We start from the raw sequence: 23,833 nt of genomic DNA, 5'->3' as shown, positions 1-23,833 counted from the left end.
ACTTTAGGGTATAATAATGTGAGAAAAAAAATGAATAATTTTCTGAGAAATGATAATAAGAGATTATCTGTGGGGTTTATTTAGGATAAGTTTCAATTGCAAGAGTATAATAATTTGAAGGATTGAAGTGGATAATAAAATGTTTTGCCATGTAGTTGCCATGGCCCATGAGGGACATTTTTATATTTTATATGTTAAATTTTGCCAGTTTAATATTTAAAAAGAGAGTGTTACCTTTTATAGATTTTTACAGTTTAATATTAAGAGAGAATTAACAAAAAAAAAAAAAATATGAATTACAAGGGGATTTAGCAGTTCTTAGTTGTCTGCACGGTCGCCATATGTGAGATTCTGTTGTAATTTTATAATATTAATTCAACTTACCGGCTACCGTATTAATAATAAGTATAATAACAATATAAATATAATATAAAATATCGACACTGACAAACAGTCACCGCTCAGAATCGTTTTTCGTATAGGAACAATGATATATTATGTCAACATACCATTGAATTCAAATTTAATACCATCCGTTATACAGTGGCCCACTTGTGGTACTAAACATACTGTACAGCAGAGCGACATCCCCTTACTCGCTATTTATATATATAGAGAGTAATTTATTTATATTTATTTTTTATTATATCTGATAGGTAAGTATTATGTATATTTATTTAAACGAGGTGAATACTGATTGTCACTGAACTGCGAAATCACCGTAGTGGGTCGTCAACATTTAAACATTTTCCAAAATGTACTGTGACATTTTGGGAACCTCTGATCTATATAGATATGTACTAATTTATACTCTATAGCTGATCCTATATGGCGTTGCCCGTGACAATTTAAATGCCCGTGGATTTACCCCTTCTCAAATTCCGTTAGATGTAAACTGCTTAGATTTTCAATACAGTGATTTGAGTTGTTATGACCAAATATAAAATACAGGTCTAAAATGATATCCAATAGTTATTGTAATAATTATTTTATTTTCTGTTATCAATGGCAACAAAAAATAAATTTTAAAAATGATAGTTTTTCGTGAAGAACTAGGTATATTAAATACTAATACTGTATTCAACATTTGTGTGTCGGAAAGTAAAAAGTACGTAATAAAATATAGACTACGACAATACGGAATACGGATCTTTCTGAATCTATATTGACGAATATTTTCTAAAATCGGTCAAAAATTATGGATTTGCATAAGGATCAACCGTTTTAGGCCTTCGATTATACATAGTACTATAGTAGATGTATTTAAAATAATAGCTGATCCTGTAAAACGTTGGCTATGGCAAATTAAATAATTCCAGTGGATTTACCCTGTCTCAAACTCCGTCAAATGCGTAAACTGGTAAATTACACATATTTTAACACAGTTATTTGGGTAATTTTAGTCATAAATAAAATATTGGTCTAAAGTTATGTCCAATTAATATATTACCATCTTATTTTTGGTAACCAATAAGATTATATTGAAAAACCTATACAAACAAACAAATATTTGTTTTTCGTGAGCAAACAAATGCCTATGTAAGCTACTATTTAAAATTTAAAATTCAAAATTCGAATATCCTTGGGTACCCAAGTATAGGATTTCCTATGCACCAAAATTCAGAACTATGGGTGCAATATATACTTGGCTGTGCAGGATCGCTTACTCACACACACAAACATTGCATTTTATTAATATAGAAATATTAAAGTTAATTTACGTTTGTATAGCTAATTTTAATAGCTACTGCCTATTGCCTATACTGGATCGGTTTTGACAAAAACTTCTGCAGATATTGTTATTATAGATGTGTCAGGGAGAGTATAGATATTAGTTTGAACCACCTTAAAAAAACATACAATGTGCTATATAGTATTATAATTTATTATAGTATATCCAATTCACCGTAGGTATACCTGGGCGTATATCGATTGCGCCGAAATAACTTATATACCTGTAAAAAATCTATCGATTACGCCGCGTACCAACTACGCCGAATTTTTTTAATGAAAAATCGGAAGATTACAACCATATAGAAAACGAAGATTTGCTACTCGATGTAGACTCTACAAACAATATTTTATTTTACTCTACAATTTCGAATTTGAAATTGCTTTGTTCATGTGACAGAATATTTGTCGATGGCACATTTTATAGTTGCCCTAAATATTTTGATCAACTATTGTCTATTTACTGTTCACATTTTAAAAATTGGACATTATGTTCCATTATCGTACTTTTTACTGCCGGACAAATGTGCAGATACATGTGCTAGTGCATTTAGATGTATTGAAGAAAAATGCTCAGCCCAAAATTTATAATTCAATCCAACTATACACTTGTTGCTGATTTTGTAGAAGGTTACATGTAGGAGCAAAATTTGTATGGCTACAAATGAAGATCACTGGATGCAGATTTCATCTGACTCAAAGATTATTTTAATAAATATTATCCGTTATGGACGGCAATGTTTGAATTGTTTTTTGAAATATTTGTATTTAAACAAAACTTACTTTATACTATTATGGCTAACTAAGTATACCCAAACTTATACTGTTAATTAAAAAATAAAACGAGGTACACCAATGCCAATTTTCCCGTGAACTGAAGTACCTATAAATGGCTACTATACCTTCTCTATAAAACCGAGATACACCAGCTATAACCATACCACAGAAATTTTATATTTTTCATTTTATCTCGGGCAAAGTCGTATTATACTATATAGTTAGTAATATACTAATATATAATATATATAGGTGGTACCTAATGTAAATCAAAACACGTTAAATTATTCAAAATTCAACTATTATAATATATGGTGACTGGGTATATTACAATTTTAATTTTACCTAAAACATAAAATGTCGTGGTACCTACCTACAATTATTTATTAAATGTATAGATTATCATACATAATATGTAGGTTTCTTATTTTTGTATTCTTTTATATTTTACCACATTTTTCATCTACGAGTAGGCAATAGGTTATAGGCCTATAGGAGTATCAATTCTAACGTGATACGTGAACATTATAATATTTATATATGTGGCTATATGTAATATACTAATATATTATGTATATGTGCCTGCTTTGTTAACTTTAATTTGTTTTACTATACTTAAGTTTAGGTTTATTATTAACAATAAAATTCATTACACACCTACTCTATATTTAGAGGGGCTAGCAATGACTCATACAGTTGTTAGGTACTTGTTACTCATTACACGCACCATATTATTGAAGGGGCCGAAATGTGTTGTATAGTATAATATCGAGTAGAGACCCACAGGCTGAATTATCAGAGCACGAGAAGTCATGAGATAAGCATATTATCATGGTTCAAAAGTGACAGCCATTTGAAGTAGTAACTACTCTTGCATAACCAAAATTAATTTATCTGTTATATCTGTGGAATGATCCCATTATTACGACCAATTAAGTTGAATAAAATCAATTTCGTGAAGATATTATATAATATACACTATAATATAATGCACTACAATAAAGTAGTAAAAAAATACGATGGTATTCGTCCATCTGACTAAACGTATTATAATTTGACGACAAGAATTGCTGTTTAAAACTTTATGATGGTAATTCGTCTGATTCATAAGCCTACAGGTACCTCCTAATAGACACTATTTAAAAATAAATTTAGCCATTTGACTATTTCACATGTAAAATTGCAAACCTTTGAAGTCTGAAATTAAATAATTTAAAGGTCACTATACTTAATTACTTTAATAGATTCATTGAATTATTACAGAGTACAGACCTAACATACCTTGTGTAACATAAGTACACATTTACCTTATATTTTTTTTTAAATGGTTTTCGATTTTTTCTTTTTTGTCCCGTGCTACTTAGTGCAATCTTTGCCCTATCGGCTCCAACCTCGAGTTTAATTTTGCGAATTAAAACCCATATTCTTGGATGACTATGTCCTACCAACTGTGTGATACTGAAAGATAATCAAAGATTATACGTGACCCAACTTAATAATTTTTAAATTTGGGACTTTTATACTCGGATTTTTTTTGCCGGACTTTTGTTCGGATAGACTATACCATTAAACCAAAAACACAAAACCTGTAGGTTTTCTTATAATTGCCACCCCTATATATAAACAAAGAAATAATAGATTTTCGTGAGTGAAAATGAAATGTGTGATGACCCACCCCATAGCAACTTATAAGGTTTGAGAAACGAAACAAAGAACTTCCCGAGTCTCAAGGAATATATTATTACAAGTTTTCAAAATCTGGCGCCAATTGGTTCAGTAGTTTCCAAGTTAATATATTGCAATCAGTATTTTTTTTTTCTGTTAAAAATAAGGTGGGTCGAACTAACTTCTGCAAAAAAAACAAATCGCTTATGCTATATAATATAATAATTATAAATATGATTATTATACCTAATATTATTTTATACTTATTATCTGAACTCCAACACAAGTTCTAGCTTAAGGGGGTAGGTATTATATTGTATTCATATATTAAGTGTTCGGAACGTCTCTAAAAAAATGAACTCGTTCACGTTCACGTTCAGTCCTTAAAAAAGGAACCCGTTCACGTTCACGTTCCTGTTTTTTTCAAACAAACGCGTTCACGTTCTTTAAAAAAACGAACGCGTTCATTGGGTCGTTCATTTAATTTTTTTTTATGAATCGTTAGCTTGCAGTCAATATAAAAATTAAAAACCCATAAACATATATGAGTCAACCAAAAAATAAAAATACAATTTAGACTTTAGAGTATATACAATTTATAAATTATCTAAATTACTTTTTAATATCTGACATGTTATTTGAGTTATATTTTGATAAGGTTTTCCTAGTGACAAAATTAAGTGAATACTAGGGTACTTATTATGATAAACCGATGAGGTTTATTACAAATTCGTGGAAATCATAATATTATTGTTGTTGTATGCCTTGCTAGGGACACTGGAATTTCACGTATTTAATTTATATATTTTGCAATCAAACAAATATTATAGGAATTATAATGCGAAAAATTAAAATATTATTATTATTATTATTATATAATTAATTAATATATTTTATACATATAATATTTATTAAATGGTAAATAAATTGAACGTCTTAAAAATCGATCAAATTCATTAAAAATATAAACGTCAGTTACATATCGTTCACTATATATGAACGTGAATGCGTGACGTTCTTTCCAAACACTTCATATATTATATAGCTATATAAGTATATTATGTGACTTTATCATTTTTTTATTTTTTTTTTATTTCCTTTTTTTTAATTTCTTTTTGGGTTGAGGCTTCGACAACTGAGGTCATCAGTCCGTAGAACTGTGGGGGAGGGTACTGTAGGTTTTTAACACGTGTGTGTTTGTTTTGCAGAATTTTTAAGTTGGCACCCGTAGGTATCTGCCTGGGGGATTGCGGCCTCTCCTCGGGACACCGTAACTGCCCGAAGAAAAATGCCGCCCGTGACCGAGTTCGAACCGGCGATGGTGCGCGTCGCAACCGACGCCTTAGTCCGCTCGGTCACTCCGTCCCCATGACTATATTACTATGTGTAATGTATGTATTAAATAAAACAATATTATAATAATAATTAATAATATTATACTCACGCATTACAATTATAACTTAAATGTAAAGAACTCTTTTAATTCTATTAAATTATAGCTCCGTTAGTTTAAAAAATAGAGTAAATCAATCTATTATGAAACTTGATGGTAAGAACTTTATCTGTATTTGTATGTTAGTTTTTACGATTATTCAGTTTTTGAGTGAGTTATGAGCATTTTTAATTTACGCTATATTATATACGCATCACTTCCTAAGAAACTAAATACCTAATCGTAAAAAACCAATATTCGAACACAGATAATGTCCTATTGTGGCATTTAGCTCCGTTAATTTAAAAATTAGAGTGAATTGACCCATTATGGGTTATAAACTACAATATAGTTTCGTCATCATAACTTCAAACACTTAAATAAAAATCGTGCTAATGTATAATTTTACAATATTTTTAAATTTCTATACTTAAGTAAGTACTTCATTACAACTTATGAAGAACCTTGTATTACATTTTCAAGGTTTTCGAACTTATAAACAATAATTATATCAAACATAAAAATTGAAAAAAAACTAAGAAAAGTCTACAATTTCATACGTCTATAAATTGCACAAAAAGAGTCAATATATTTTGAAAATTATATCATGCTTAGAAAATACTGTTATAATTAATATTTTGAACAATTTCAACTATGGTTATTCAATTTAATGTACCTAACAACAAAAAAATAATACTGATCTTGCGTAAATAATAAATATGCATATTTTCCTCATATTTTTTTTTGGTTTCCCAATATTATTCCAAAGTATCAATTCAATTTATTTGCTACCATAAACTTACCTTTGAGTTGTAAAATTAATGCAGTTTTTCTGCTTAACAAAAGAAAAGTTGATGACAGATCAAAAAAAAAAAGAACATTAATACACATTGTAAAACCAAATATGTATTGCTTAGCTCAAAGTCCAAAACTAATAAAAACAATGTCAATAATTTATAAATATTCCGTATCCTTCAGTCACTCAGATTGGTTTTTTGATTAAACTCGACACTCGTCAACAAATATTAATCCTTCCAAGTCCACATTCCGCGTATACTTAGATTTTATAATAATTTATTATCTAAAATATATATTCAACATTTCAACTAGGTATTTAAGTAACTAGGTATTGTTATAGCTACCTATAGACTTAACGTCTTACACACACAAACAAACGTATAAGTTTCTAATTTCTATATTCTAAGGTTCTAATTACTTATCAATAATTTACCAGGTACATTGTTTATATTATTTGATAATTTATTATTAATATGAATAGAATGTTTACCGATAAAAAGCCACTCAAAACATAAAATATTTATTATTTTAAGAGACTTATTTTTTTAACACTAAAAATTCTAAATTATACATAAAGTATATCAACTCCTTTATCTATATTATTCTAATTAAAAAAAATGTAAATAACTCATTGTTTTCTTTTATAGTATATTTAGTAGGTACCTCATATTAGCATATTCTAATTACCTATGTTTAATTAGATTATTTATTATATTGCAGGGGATTGTTGTATTTTAATTTAATTGAATCTATTGATTTCAATGATAGGTCAGGTGTATGGTACATAGATTTAAGGTCGCATATAAATGAAAATGATGACGTGATGTATTAATGTTGCATTGAAAAATAATAGTAACATACCTATTAACTTTTAAAACCAAAATATTTTGTTTTAATTTTTAGAGGACCTAGCAACATATACCTAATATTATATACTATGTTACAGCGGAAGTCCGAAATTGTATAACGAGTATTTTTGTTTTGTCCTACTGCTTGGATTAAGTAAAAATATCATATTTAAAAATTATTATTTTGTACTTTAGCTAGTTATTTTATAAATTAGTCTCTCTACAATGTCTAAAGAAAAATTTGAATTATATACATTTTATACATGGATGCGTAACGAAGGTTATAGGTCATAAGAAATGCTTATTGAAAACATCCTAAGGTATAATATAACGTCTAACACCTGATAAATTGAATAACCATGATTCATGTTTAACGATTATCACGTTTTCACTGTTTATTGCCTTTCTATACATATTTAAAAGGTATTTAGCCAATTTAGGTACTCTCAAGTAGTATTACACCCTGTTTTAATTTAGGGTCTGCCCTGAACCACTCATAGTCATGAAGGATATATGTAACTATGTGAGGAAAAACACAATTAAGGAAAGAGCATAAACCCAATCACTTTTGGGTGGTCAAGGGGCAAGAACCAAGGATATAAACAATGTTTTTATAAAACAAAATGTAGTAAACCAAAACTTGTAGATGTGAATGTAACTGTTAAACTGTGTAAAATAATTTACCTTGTAACTCAAAATATAGGTATCGTCAAAGTTTACCTTGTTAAAATAAATAAATAATAATAAAAAATGTAATAATATAGGGATTAAATCTATTATTTATTAGTTATAAACTTATAACTTATAGTTAACATTTTAATCCATAATACCTATACCTAGCTATGTGAGGATATGTTAAGTAATTTTATTATTTCTTCTTAAAATACAATTTGCGTTATGTAACCTAATTATATAGACTATATGTATATATTGTATGTAAAAAATGTTCATAAATACGAGTATACTGCGTGCAGATCGATATAATCTCAAAAGTGAAGGAGAACAAATATAAAAATTCAAGTATCAAGATAATGAGATCTAAAAAAATTTTCGTGGAAAATTATAATTATGAGGTATAATAGAATTTATGAAAAAATCAAGTAGTTTGACGCACGAAATAATCATCTATAGGTACCTAATTGATTAATATTATAGAATCTACTGTACCTATATATATATATATATATATGCCTATACAGGTATCAGCTATCAATACAATTCACAAATTACTTAATACTTTTAGAAATCAAAATAAAACTTAGACATGTATTTTTTTTAACCAATTGATTATATATTTAAATATTTGCATATATAATTATTTATCAGTAGCAGATATTGCCATTTGTTTCTGGTATCTGAGTAGGTAGGTAGGTACCTAAATTTAATTATCATCAAGTTTTTTAAATAATAATGCAAACAAAATACATAGGTACGAGGTACCTACAGAGTATCTGAGTATAGGTACTTAGAAGTTGAAATATTAACAAATACAATATAAATAATTAGTTGTAAATAATGTATTAGTCAAATATTTATCTCATTAACTTAGTTATATTATAATATTTAAAACAAAAATGCAAATACAAATTTTTTTCTTTTCAGAAACATGCATTCAAACAAAAAATGAACAATTTATAATGTTTCATACACCTGAAATGCTGAAAGCTAATATATAGTAAATATAATAAATAATTACAATAAATTCATGTATTGTTTATACAGTTGGCGAATGATTTGTAATATTATTTAATTGTTCGTAACTCGTAGGTTCGATAGGTACCTATATAATAATATTATATGATGCTGCAGTTAATGGTTTTAATGTTTAAGAAGGAAATAATGAAGAAATGTGAGTAAATGGGACAATAGTAATTATTTACAGCAATTGCGTAACTAAGGCCTTATTTTTGGGGGATGATTTGATTTTTAATTAAAAAAATTATAATGTATGTATATTGTACTAAGAATATTGAACGTGGGAAAAAAAGATTTTGTGTGGTGATATACCACCCACAGCACCCTCCCCCCACTAGTTACACCACTGATGTGAAACTATTGTGAATATATAGATCAGTTTCCCAGCGGGTGGTCCGTGCTCACATAGATTTTTTTCTTCGATTTCTATTAGAAATTATTATTATTATTATTTTTTTTAAATTGTGAAAAAGTTACGACTTATTGAGGAAACGTATAATATTATTATCGTTGATACTGCCAACGACAGATAAGTATTTTCCACTTGAACAGTTGAACCTTGAAGAATAGTTACAAAAATCACATTAAGTTAATTATTTAGTATAGTTAAGTATTATTATATATTAGTTAAGTATATTTATAAAATGTAACGTGAAGTAAAGTAATATAAATTAACATATTTTGATTAATTTTGTGTATTCTTGATATAATGAGCAATTAAAAGGTCTTGCTAGTCTTTGTAAAATTGAGGTGGTCCGTGACCTATAAATTAATATTATCGAAGTGGTCCGCGGTGGTAAAAAGGTTGGGACACACTGATATAGATAAATAACCGTTAGGTAAGTACTCACTTCTCAGCTCTACTATAATATTTTTAACTTTTTTGAAAAATAATAATATAATACTAAATACCTATATTACCTATATCATAATAATAAATTACAAACCATTAAAAATTCGTACTAATTATGAAACCCATAAAGGTTTTACGAAAAATGTTAAAAGCACTGAAACGGAGAGTATCTATAACTTAACTTAACCATAAACCAAGGGATAAAAGGTTACCAAACTATTTACTGAATAATAATATTACAATTTTAACAAAATATTTTCATGTTATTTTAATTTTTCCGGATTATTTTGAAAAGTACTGATAACTTACAATTTTAGATTCTGAGCGAAGCGATGAATGTATTGATTCTACAATGATGTGTGTTTTTTTTTTTTATTTTTTTTTTTATTTTTGTGTCTGTCATCACCTTTTAGGACAGTAAAAGTGCTTGGATTTTCTTCAATAGTAACTTTTCTGATAGGAAAGTGAATCTAGTTGGTACTTTGGGGGGTCAAAAGTAAAAATTTCCCAGTAGTTTTCACAAGCGACGTGAAAAACAAAAGAAAAATTAAGGAAAAACGGGAATTTTTACGCAAAATCTGTTTTCGAGAAAATCGATTTTGGTTTTTGGTGTAACTCTAAAACAAATGACCGTAGGGACATGAAATTTTGACTGAATGTTTTTATTAGCATTTTCTATGCACCATAAAATTTACAAAATATTTTGACTCTTTTTGAGCTGTTTACGGCCATTGTCAGTTTTCAATTTTTTTAGTTTTTTTTTCTATAAATATCAATAAAATTTTATCTGTTGAGTAAAAAAGCTTGAAAATTTAATAGAAGGCTCCCAGGTTATTGTTTCAAAGGCAGATGAAAAAAATTAAAAATCCTTAGTCACAGTTTTTAATTATAAGCATTTAAAGTTCAAATTTTGACAAAATACGGAAAAATCACGAAAAATAGCAAATTATTTTGATGAGAATTCATAAAAATTTTTCTTTTTAAATCTAAGATTTGAAAATGTAATATAAGATTACTCATAAGTTTGTCTACCTTTATCAAAAAAAAAATGTCTAGAAGAAACTTAAATTAAATTTTTATGAGCGTCTGAAATTTATATTTTTACAACATTTGATATTTACTCGATTTCTCATGTAACAATTTTCTTATTTTATTGTAATTAAAAAACGAATGACTGTAGATACTTGAAAATTTCACTGAATGTTTATATTAGCATTTTCTATACACCATAAAATGTTGAAAATATTTTGACTCTTTTTGAGCTGTTTACGGACATTGTCAGTTTTCAATTTTTTTAGTTTTTTTTCTATAAATATCAATAAATTTTTATTTGTTGGGTAAAAAAGCGTGAAAATTTAATATAAGGCTCCTGATATATCGTTCTAATAGCAGTTGAAAAATATTAAAAATACATAGGCACAATTTTTTTTTTATAAGCATTTAAAGTTCAAATTTTGACAACATTTATCAAATTTATAATTTATTAATTATTTTGTAGTTAAAAATTTATAAATTTTAAACTTTTATGGCTAAGGATTGAAAATTTAAAACAAGGCTCCACGTAAATAGGTTATATCTAAATTACTTTATTCACAATAATATCATCAAATATACTTGGTAAAATCATAGGCTGACTGACCGTTTTCGCTCAGAATCGTTTTTCTCATACAATGATATTATATCATTGAATTCAAATTTAACACCATCCATTACAGTGACCCACGTGTAACCTACCGTACAGCAGAGCGACATCCACTTATCCACCTTTTTTACCTTTTAAAAGTATTAATACTAAGTGCAGCTTTCTACAAGACACTTTTATCGAAGTAGATAATCGGACTATCGTCTATCGGAGCAATTTGTATACTACACTAATTGTCTTCAGACCACGGTTTAAGATAGGTTTTTTATCTTAAGCCATGCTTCAGATTCCCCCCCCCCCCCAAAAAAAAAAAAAAAATAAATATACATATAAAAAACACAATTTTAAAACCAATAAATTTTTTGATAAGTTCCGAATTCAAAAAAAATACAATAACAAATGGAGGAATTTGCCATATAATTTTGTTTTTTTTTTTTATTGTTTTCTGAACTAAAATAAACAAAAGGAAGTCGTTACGACCTAATTTATGTTGTGATCGACCTGTTGGCCACATCTGAACTGTATATTGTCTTATTAATAAAGTTATTCCAAATAAAACCATGATAACACACATTATGCCGCATTGTGGCAGATCATTAATCATAATTGTGCTGACATTGTAAAAATAGCGAGTTACGTTCATTATTTTAGGCATTTCAGTATTTCACGATAGTATATAAACACTATAAAATATTAAAATCACTCCAGTTCCTGAAACCTAAATACTAACGATTTAAAATAGTATTATTATTACCAAATAATACCTGAAGATTTTAGTTACCTGCTGATGCTTATAATAACATAAAGAAGACAATACGCTTGATATAAGTTAATAATAGATGTATCATAGTGGTTATAATGTAATAATATAATATTATTATATAGATTATAGACTAATAATTTAAAGAGTGCATGCGTGCAGCAGTCGTATAGTTGCACCAGATATACGACCCGCACTCAAGTACGATAATAGGTTATTCGAATACAGAAATATTACAGAGGGAACCTCGTCTGGCGCCAACGACCCGAGAAACCGCATCCTCTTTTCCCTTCGGACGTCGGCGGCGGTTCACTTCACGGTTCACCGTACTTAATAGTTAATACCATGACATAACGGCGTTACGATTCCGTGTTATCACTATTAGCTACATGATTTACTATCATACGCATTAGCAAAATTGTTTTCTCTTCTTTTACGCACCACCCAATCCATAAATACGTAGACGGTAGATCCGTCGAATCACGAAATAATAATAAATATAAAATGTCATTAGGTATCCAATCTCCGCTGACCGAATTTTCATTATCTTAATAATATACATACCTACGTATATAGATGGGAGGTACTGCCGTTATTATCCCATTTTATACTCGCCTGCTATAAATCTCATAATAATTCGTGCACAGCCAGCTATATAATATTATGACGCGATATAAGACCGAAATAGTTTTCTTTTGTCACACCACCCATAAGATACAAATATAATAATAAATAATAATATAATGTAGGTACCCCCCCCCCCCCCACATAGTACGTATTACGGGCTAGCTTTTTATCAATTATTGTTCTATGTTTTAATTTTATGATTACCGCGTTAGTAAGTTACACTACGACAAATCCGTCGTTAGATATTTTCCGCCCTAAAGAGAACATTTTAATCCCACTCTTCTTTACCGATATTTATTTGATTTTGCCGCCTTCAATTTCTTTAAAATTGCAACGCATGACTTGTTTGTGCCCTAACGATGGGCCTGCACTACGGTATACGACTACACATTATAGGTACATAATTGATAGTATTTAGAACTGCATAGCCCTCGAGTAACAGATTTGAGCCACTCGACATAAAAAATTAACAGACACTTTATTTATTTATTTCGTTTAAAATAATACCTATGCCTCGAGCCCTTGACTGCGTCAACATTGCTTACATTAGGATTTGGTATGTTATTGTTATGTGTACGTACATTATGTGTTAACAAAAACAATAATTTATACAATACCTACATCCGATATTTTTTTAATTGCAATTAATTTATTAATCTAGTTGATTATGTTAACCATGTATCTAAATGTCTTAAAAAGATAGTAGTATCAAACAAAATTGTGAAAATCATAATTTTTCGAGTTTTTGAGTTACACAAATATTTTCACAAAAAACCACTAAAAATCAATCTCCAGAATACTTTTTTTTTTCAGAAACCAGTATAATTGAACCAATTGTCATAGGTATTTGTATCAATTAGTATAGGTCTGTACTTACTACTTTTTGATATAAAGAGGCACATTCTAAACACGAAGATGCAAAAAAAAAACTTTCCGAGCGTCTTTTTGCTCTGTTTTCATATAGGTGCCGACCAAACAATGAGTTTATAGGTACTATGTAACTTTCTCGAAATGGTTCACAATAACAATAGTCGATGGATGTTTTCGATTTATCTATCCGAATGAGCTTTGCAAAAAATTGATTTTTTAGTAATTTTTGCAAAAATATGAAATTGTGATACCTCTTCATTTTTTTAGCATTATTATATAACTAATGATTGCCGTATTTTTTTTTTTTTTTGTAGAAAAATAAACAAACATTTGAGAGGGTGCTTCATTTAATTTGCCACTCTTTTAAAATTGTCGCTATGAATAACAACAAGTTATTTAGTTATTAGTAACTAAAAGTAACTATAAGTCTTATTAGGTACTTATTGCTTACCTCTAAATTCGACTCTGAATTCTGATGGTCTGATTACAGTATCTAATATATAGTAATATATTATTATAAAATATAATTTATAGGTTGATAGTTAGCGGCTTCATGCACTCACGCAATTTCGTGCTATAAATATTATTGACTATAAATATATTATATTATATTATTACATTGTTATTCAGTTTTTTTTTTCCATAGCGAGAATCACGAGCAGACAGATGGCGCTGGGACACCGGACGTCTCGTCGCCGCCCACAGTCCGCGAGACGATCATCTGTTCGTGATTACTTATCTGACGCAAAATTTCGCCTTTTGTGTGTTGTCGTTTCGCGATAGTTATTGGGTATTGCGGCGCGCTGTCCGACGACTTTTCTCCGCTACAAACAACCGCACGAACAACGAATAAACAATAAAAACAGACAAGATCCTCGTCGTTTGGGGTTGTGTTACTGTCTCCCAGCCATGGATGTTTCGCCGTCTGCCCCGAACGTATCGTCTCGAGGCCCCACTTTGAAATGCTGGCGTTAGTCCGGCAACTTTAATTTACAGTCATGCAATCATGACGTCCGAGTGAGTAGAAAAACGTTCTCATCCGTGTACCGTCAGGCATCGTTATACAAATGGCAATTTGTATCGACCCGGTGACAGCAGCGTCAGACGTCGCGGTTTTCCTTTTAAGGTCAACCGGTTGTCGAAACAATCGATTAGTCTCGGTCCGACACTCTCTATTGATCCGTAAAAGAAATCCGCGCTATCTGACAAACTTGCTGTAGCTCCTGGTACCATACCTGCTTTGGCATAACCCTTTGCACCTGTTGGCACTTGACATTGGTTTTAGTTTTGTAGGGATTCTTTGTTCTTATTGAATGTTTGAGACAGTTAAACTCAAGGTTATTTCCTGCTTTTAATGTTACAGGATCCAGTTTGTACGTGGAAAAATTAAATCGCATGTAAGTTGTTCAATAATATGATTATTCACTTGAATAAATAAATACATTATTATCATTTTCAGAGATGAGTTTAGTACAATACAATTTTTATGGATGCATTGACGCCTGACATTAGGATATCAAAGTCTAGAAGGAGTTTTTCTCCTTCACAAAATTCAATGCCTAAGATGGCTAATAAACCATGGAATGCTGCTACGTAAGTATACAATTTTAGGAAACATTTACTTCTTAAATTTATCTCAAAATTTACAATTTAGTAATTTTATTGCTTGTTGTTATCATTATCATATTGATACTATATATTTTTCTAAACATAAACAAACAAAACTGTTTATTGCTAAAAATCCCAAATTGTATACTACTTGTATTAAATAAATTAAACTAGTGATAAAATAAAAGTACTTAAAATAATAATAAAGGACTTTAACCAGTCTTAAAATAGTTAAAATTAAAATTATAGATAGCTAATTTATCTAATACAAAACATTGTAAAAAACATTTCTGATGCCTGTTTTATTAATGAAACAATTTCTTATCTGTTTGTTGTTCAATAAAAATTCCATTGGTATGATAACTATTATCCAGTAACTTTGATCCCATGTTATCTTGTGCAGTAGTTTTTTAGATAACTATTCGACTATTTACCTATTGTTTGTCAGTTGTATATGTCTAGTGTTATTTCAGTCGTTGAGCTGAATGTGTTTCTTTCTTGAATGAATGGTTTTGCACCAAATAATATATTACCTATAAATTAAAGTAGAATATGATAGTTACAATTTTAAATGAGGCTTTAATATTCATTTAATTACCTTGGTTAAAATTAATATGTTAATTTAATTGTAGTTGTTAAAAGTCTGCAGAATAATTGAAATACAATATTGGAGTTTAATTTATTTAAAATAATTTATATAAGGTCTAATTTTTCTATGTCAAGTTCACATAATTAATTTATATGGACTATGAACCTAACTAAAAACAAAAACCTAGTTATTTATTTTATTATAAAATAATAAATAATAATTTTTCTTTATATTGAATGTAATATTTAAATTATACATTTGATTCATCATTCTTTAAATATGTAAATAATTGCATTTTCAACACAAATTTAAAACAGTTATTTTAAATCTAATTTTTGAATCATAAAAAAATATTTTGAAAGTTTTTTCTGTTTTTTTCTTGCAAAATTCAAAACTTATTGCTAAAAAATATAGCTTCAAATTATCATAATTTGCAACAAATCAATATATTACTGCCATCTTATATCTACTTTCTTAATCCCAGGAAAAATGTTAGTATATGTTTATAAATGCGACCAAAACTTTTCAATTAGTTTTTCTGCTGATGAAATTGCCATGAGCCGATGTAAATCACCTGTGGGGTCATCAGGAAGTATTCGAGTGGTTCGTCATGAACGGGGAGGATCCGCAGACACAGGACTTATTAGACCTGATAATTTATCAAGTTATGCATCCAGTGAAGAACCTAACCCATCTGGCAACAATGAAGATGATGGTGTATGTAGATGAATACTATTTTGTATATTTATAATGAAATCAGAATAATAATAATTTTATATTTGTAGGATTTATTTTATTCATATGGTGGGTACAATGGTGCTGAACTTGCTGATGATTCCGATGGTACAAAAACCAGAGCAGCAATGGATCATGTCCGATCTAAAATTGTGCGCACTAAAGATTTGATACGAAGTGAACAAACTGCAAGAGATGGTATATAACTATAAAAATGATTACTTATTGTAGATGAATTTATATTTAAATACCTAGCTATTGTCAATCGGATATTAAAGCTGAAAAGTTATAATCAAAAAATGTTACACAATTTTACTTAATCATTTTGAAAATAATGTTTTGTGTGTCATAATAATAAGTAATAACTAATTATGTTTTAAACATGTTTGCTTGTAGATAATGTCAATGAGTATTTAAAATTGGCATCAAATGCAGATAAACAACAACTGGCTCGTATTAAGTCAATATTTGAAAAAAAAAAATCAAAAATCTGCTGTTGGTATATCACAACTACAAAAAAAACTTGAAGGTTATAATAAGCGATTAAAAGACTTAGAAACACATGGGCTCACAACGTCACATCATTTGAAACAACCAAAAGAGATGTTAAGAGATGTTGGACATGGTCTAAGGTAAATATTTTGCATATTGTATAATATAATTATTAATTTATAATAATTTTTTTTTCTAGGCATGTTGGTGGTAATATAAGAGATGGAATTTCTGGTTTATCTGGGTAAATATAAAATGTTCTTATTTAATTAATTTTATCAGAATTATTATTTTAAATATCATGTATAATTGATACATTTCAATTATTACTTAATATCCTAATAATTTAGGTTTTTATGCTATATAGAGATTGGGGATCTACTTTTTAGTTTAGGGAAGATGTCTCTTCACATTTCAATATACTATGGTCAAAATCTAAGATGGATTACAAAACTATGATACTAATGAAACGTTTATTTTAAACAAATGTATTATTATTTTATAATAATTATCACAACGCTCAGTTGTTAGTTGATATTATTCAAAAATTCAAAAATTAATTGGTTTTAAATTCTTAGATAAGTAATTTATATAACTAATATTAAAATAATATATTTTACGACACTTGATTATTTTGAAATTTGTAAGTGTTTTATTTTAATTCATAATCTTATATTTCTATTTATTCATGATATTCTTCTTCAATAGAAATTCATAATATTATAGACTAAGTAATTTGAAATTAAAATAAATACATTTTTCATTTGATTATGAACAAATATTTGCTATCAATTATCAGACTACTAATAGTTATTATGTTAATTATCTATAATTCATTTAAAACACACATTTCATTATTGACATATATTAATCATCATAACTATTGTTACATATGTATGGATTATAAATCAATTAAATTATTATTTTTATTAAAGTCTATAGATTAGTTAACATACTAAAGTATATTGAAACACCAAGATAATTAACATATTTTATGACTTTGTATAATTTATTAGTTGAATAAAAAATTATCTTTATTGATGGTGCTATAGAATTAAAATTGTTCTATAACATTAACATTTTAGTCAGCGTGAAGATTTAGACATAAAAGCAATTCAATTTTTTAAGATTATTTATTTTTTATTTTACATTTCTCAATATAGGTAATTATTTAAATATTGTTCTATTTTAAATTAATAGAACTGTGTATTATATACTTTTAATGAATTATTATAATATGTATATTATATATGATAATCTTTTATCAGCATTTAAATTCTTAAATTTTAATTATGCTGTCATGACTTGTAGGTGTCTTTGGTTTTAAGTTTTTTATATGAAATTCAAATTCAGTAAAAAATTAAAAAACTAAGGCACACAAAATATTTTTATTTATTTTTTATAAATATAAATTGTGAATTATATGGTTGTAGGCAAAAAAGCAACATGATATAATAAAATATTTTTAACATTGATCACCTATTATTGTTATGTTAATTATTTAGATCGGTGATGTCAAAACCACGAGAATTTGCTCATCTAATTCGAAATAAATTTGGTAGTGCTGACAATATCAATTCAATATCAAGTAATTATTACACTTTTTTTGTTGATTTTTTGCTACTGGAATGTTAAATAATAAATTGTATATTATTCAATATACTAAGGATCAAGTGAAGCTGATCTAACTGAAGATAATAGTGATAAACAGAGTGGTCGTAACCATCATGGCAGTGCTACTTTGCCTGGAGGTGTTGGACTTCATGCATCAACTGCCGGTGCTGCCGCATCACGTAGTGAAGACGGTGCTTCAGAATGCAGGTATTAATTTTTTGTAGATTTTTACTCATTCAGATCATGAGTAAATAATAAACTAACAAAGTGTTTGGATATTTGTCTTATTTTAAATTTATTGGGGTAATATTGAATATAGCAAAATATTAGTTATACATATAGTTTGTTAATTACTATCATATACTGTTTTCTAGTTCTGTGACTAGCGAATCAATTCCACCACGAACAGGTCCTGGGGCGCCTCCACCTCCTGCATCTGCAACTACTTCTTTGGAACCAGTTTGGGCCGAATTAGATCATTTACGCTCAAAAATGGAACACATTAAACAGTTAGTATCCAAAGATATTGCATCTTTAAACCATTCCCTTCAGGAAGAACGCTTTCGTACTGAGCGGCTCGAAGAGCAAATAAATGATCTCACTGAGCTACATCAGAACGAAGTGGAAAATCTTAAACAAACCATCACAGATATGGAAGAAAAAGTGCAGTACCAGAGTGAAGAGAGACTTCGTGATATTCATGAAATGCTTGAAGCGTGTCAAACAAAAATGTCTAAAATGGAACATCAACAGGCACAGCACCAACAGTATGTCACATTAGAAGGATTAGACAATTCTAATGCTCGTGCGTTAGTGGTAAAATTAATAAATGTGTTACTCACTGTGCTCCAGGTAGTCTTACTTTTAGTTGCCACTTTTGCTGGCATTCTGATGCCATTTTTAAGAACTCGTTTAAGAATAATTACCACAACTGCTGTAGTTGCTGGGTTATTCATTGCAGTAAAACAATGGCCAGACAGTGTCAGCCTGAGTGATTACCTCATTAAACATGGCAAGCAAGCCCTGTTATCTGTTAAATAGATTCCTTTTCTATTTCACTTTTTTCACAATGATATATACATCTATGTAAACTGGTGTGATAATTCTTTCAATTTAAGGCCAATTACCATGACAATTTATAAAATAATATTGTGACAGTATTAGAGAGAAAAACAATAATGAGCATATCGTCTTAACATTATAATATTATTCTTTATAAACGTATAGACAATATAAATAGTATATAACTTACTCTATCCTTCTCAACCTGCCATGACTATTGTTGTTATTAAAACCATATTTTAAATTAATATAATTGTTTTTTTATATACATAAAATGTATTATTTAACTTGTTTTATAATTGATTGGATATGAGAGTTCAATGACACCCGTGGTGATAGTGAATACAACGAAATGGTAGCACTGAAATTCATTGTAAGTCATAATGATAATTTTTTATTATAGCATATTTTTTTATTTACTTTTATATCTATTACATGTAATATTATTTTGCTTGATCCTCCTACCCTTCCCCACGAATTGATGTAGTTTAGAAAGTCTTGTGATTTGTATTATTATTAATTTTTGTGTACATAAATTAAATCATGTATAATAATTATTTATAATATTATATAGAATATCTATGCCTTTTATGATCCAAATTTTAGTCATTTTTATTGTGTAACAAATAGTATTACACTTAATAAGTAAGTTATGATTTATACATTTTTTCAATATTTTTCAAACTAATTAATATTGAAATATTTAAGTACTCACTACTTCGCTGTATTTAATTTAAAGTTATTATTTAACTTTATAATATGTTATAATTTAATAGTCCATTTTCAAACATTTGTTTCTATTTAATTTATTTTTTGTGTATTTAATATATAGTCATATTCTTTGATTTCCATAGCCCAGCTTACATAAATAAGTATAAAATAAAACCTTATAGAATTTACAGTAGAGTCTTAACAATCCGACACTTGGGGACCATTAATACTGCCAAATTATCATAACAAATAAAAATGTAAAAAGAAATAAATTAAAATTATAAAAACTTGTATTTATTTATTTTTATTACAATTGAAAATGTAACTGGTAGAAATCCTAATGATAACCTAAAATATAAAATTAAAGCTGGTAGTCACTACAAATGCCGGATTACTGAGAACTGGCTTAATAGGTGCCGGATTATCATGATTCTACTGTATTTTACTTTTTGTTTCAAACCGTTGAAATTTCTTTTTTATACAAAATGTAGTATGATAGTATAGGTGTAGTGTGTACTGTATATGATTCAATGTATATTTGAAATTCATAATATGATCGAAAAATATTGGTTGATTTGTGTATTTCCATGCAATGTGTTATGTGATTATTTCTAAAAATTCAACTGCATTTGTACAAATCATATCGCACATTTTAAGTTACCCTATAATATTGTATTATTTACCTGTTCTATATTTTTTGCTCATTTATCATATTATCCCCGTCCAATGCTTTTGTAAGTCTGAGATAGTATGTTTAAGCAACATTAATTTCTGTACCCCTGGTAAACAACTAGTGTTCTTCTGTATTGACTTGGAATTTATTCATTGTTGTCAAGTTCCTGTTTTTTTTTTAAGTTAAATTATTAACTTTCCGAGTTAACATAATATAATTTAATATAAATGTGATAATACCCAATGAATATTCGTTGTTAAATCCATTTAATATTTTTGGTTCAATTTTCAATGTTAATTTTATATGTTCATTAAAAATATGTGAATGTTACTTGAAATTATTACTGTATGATCTGATTATTAAACGTCTAACTGATGTATAAATTAAACATTTTCAGTTTGAAAAATTGATTGTTTGATCCTTTTTTTTCCCTTATATTATATATCTTTCTAAATAGGTACCTAACAACTTACAAACCTTTACGCATACAATATATTCTATGTAAATTGCGATGCGGTGCAATTTTTATATTTAGTTATATTCTTATTTTTATAATTTTCGTATATTATGTCAAAACGATGAAACCAAGTAATGGAAATGATTACCTATATTGTGTGGCCTCGTGGACTACCATTTATAAGCTTAATGTTATAACAAATTATAATGTGTCCAAATTTAGATAAATTTGGGATCTTTCGAACAATCATTTTAGTGATTCATCATACTTCTAATTTATTAGGTGGGTACTTACTACTTATTAGTTAGGTACCTATGACAAGTGTTGTTTCTCAAATTTGAGCGTGTAATAATACTGTAAATTGTAATTAGACAAAATATAATCAATATTATATTATATTATAATACCTAGCTAATACAATGCTACTAAAAACATAGCGTGTACTATGTACTGTACGTCTGTACCTACGTTTTTACGCATTACTCATTATTCTGTCATAGTCTAGCCGAAATTAGGACGAGATCAAAAAGTCTAGTTAGTAGTTGCAACTATATATTTGTATTTTAAACAGTAGATAATAATGCATTTGTATAATAATCATCTTAAACCTATATTTACGTACCTATATACGATATACCAATCTAATTAGACATTTTGATTAACCGCGTCAGACTTGATAACCGGCGTACACTATGTAGAGATAAACTTTAGGTCTGATATAAAGTAGATCGATATAATTTATTGGCAAACGGAGTTAAAAAAACAATATATCCTCGACAACTTATTAATTACTTTATTATTGACTTTCAACTTACAAGGATAGATGCGATTTTAAACAATACCTATTACCTATTTTATAAGTGTCGTATACAAATTTATCCATTTTATTTGGTAGGTAGGTAGGTACATAGTACATACTCGAAAAATATATCATCAAGTAAACGGAAATTGACTCTTCGACTGTGCCATTAATCATTATATAGGTAGCATTAAATGCGTATTAATTATTATATTATTATGTTGCCTACCAATAAATAGGCTATTATATAGATAACCTTATTATAATCTATAATAGTTGTTAGTTAATAACGATTAATAATCAACGTGATGATGTGGCGTGTTAATTATAGTACCTACATATAGCTGAATAGTTCATAATAATTTATTTTATAGATACCTAGTGTTTTTAAATTTTTAATAAATAATAAACTATTATTTAATATTTACTACTGTCGTTGAAAATGCATTAAATCCATATATACATAGACTATAAACATGATATTATTATCCACATAGGACGTCACGGTGACTTTTTCGAGGCGCCGGAAATAAAAATTATTTACCTATAGTTTAGAACGAACATAATTACAATTAGCGCCCCTGCAGATCACTTGATTTTTAAATTTTGTTAAAATACCGGGAAAAAATTACCCGTTGATAAAACCGTATAAAAAACATAGGTAATTGCTGGTACATTTGTTTGTTCTTATTTTCATTTGTAAACATATTTAATATTTATGTCACAGGCGTATATACCTAGTTACATTTTAAAAGTTGAATTGAAGAAAATTTAAAAATAACATATACCTAATGATATAAATTTAATTAGATTTCAACCTTATATTATAGTCAATTTTCGTCAAGAATAAATCAACATTCAATTCTCCCATAGAAAATTTATTGTGCGTATATATTTTTTAATCGAGTTTGAATTTTATGTCATTCCTAGTCTTTTATGTGGATTAATTACCAAATTTCACTCAACGTTAATTTAGCTTTTTTATGCCCAACCAAATGACTGAACCTATTATACAATCCCTTTCAAACGTTGCTTATTCTACTAATATCTAGTAAGGTATTTTGGTGCACATTTCACGTTGGAGGGTGAAGTCGACGATACTTCGGGTGCCTATGGCCTATGGGTGCTTCGTCACAAATGATACAGACAACCCATTATTGTTGTGAGACTACCAATAATATTCTTAAGAGTATTAACAACAGATTACTCTTGGTAAAATTGTAAAAATGTGGTATGTAGAAATGCTTAGTATTTTAATTAATATTATACCACATATTTTAATGCTTCCCTTATCCACTGTTAATCCTAATCGATTCATGACTCTGTATTGCCGTATTGGTTTTCTGAAATAATATACCTATAGTACCTACCTACTACCTATATGCACTATGTGGC

General features: G+C 28.1%; 1 protein-coding gene across 1 annotated transcript; it reads left to right on the top strand.

Moving 5' to 3' along the window:
• Positions 1 to 14,436: 14,436 nt before the first annotated feature.
• Positions 14,437 to 21,411, top strand: LOC132945007 (transmembrane and coiled-coil domains protein 2). Its single transcript, XM_061014612.1, is given in 11 exon segments — positions 14,437 to 14,715; positions 15,062 to 15,095; positions 15,158 to 15,291; positions 16,429 to 16,612; positions 16,681 to 16,828; positions 17,027 to 17,103; positions 17,105 to 17,262; positions 17,322 to 17,366; positions 18,628 to 18,710; positions 18,790 to 18,943; positions 19,111 to 21,411. Coding segments are annotated over 9 exon segments (1,623 nt in total). The 5' UTR covers positions 14,437 to 14,715; positions 15,062 to 15,095; positions 15,158 to 15,184; the 3' UTR covers positions 19,778 to 21,411.
• Positions 21,412 to 23,833: the final 2,422 nt, after the last annotated feature.

The sequence above is a fragment of the Metopolophium dirhodum genome, chromosome 5, assembly GCF_019925205.1.
Source record: "Metopolophium dirhodum isolate CAU chromosome 5, ASM1992520v1, whole genome shotgun sequence".
NCBI lineage: Eukaryota > Metazoa > Arthropoda > Insecta > Hemiptera > Aphididae > Metopolophium > Metopolophium dirhodum.
This window is presented reverse-complemented; position numbering and strand designations above follow the sequence as displayed.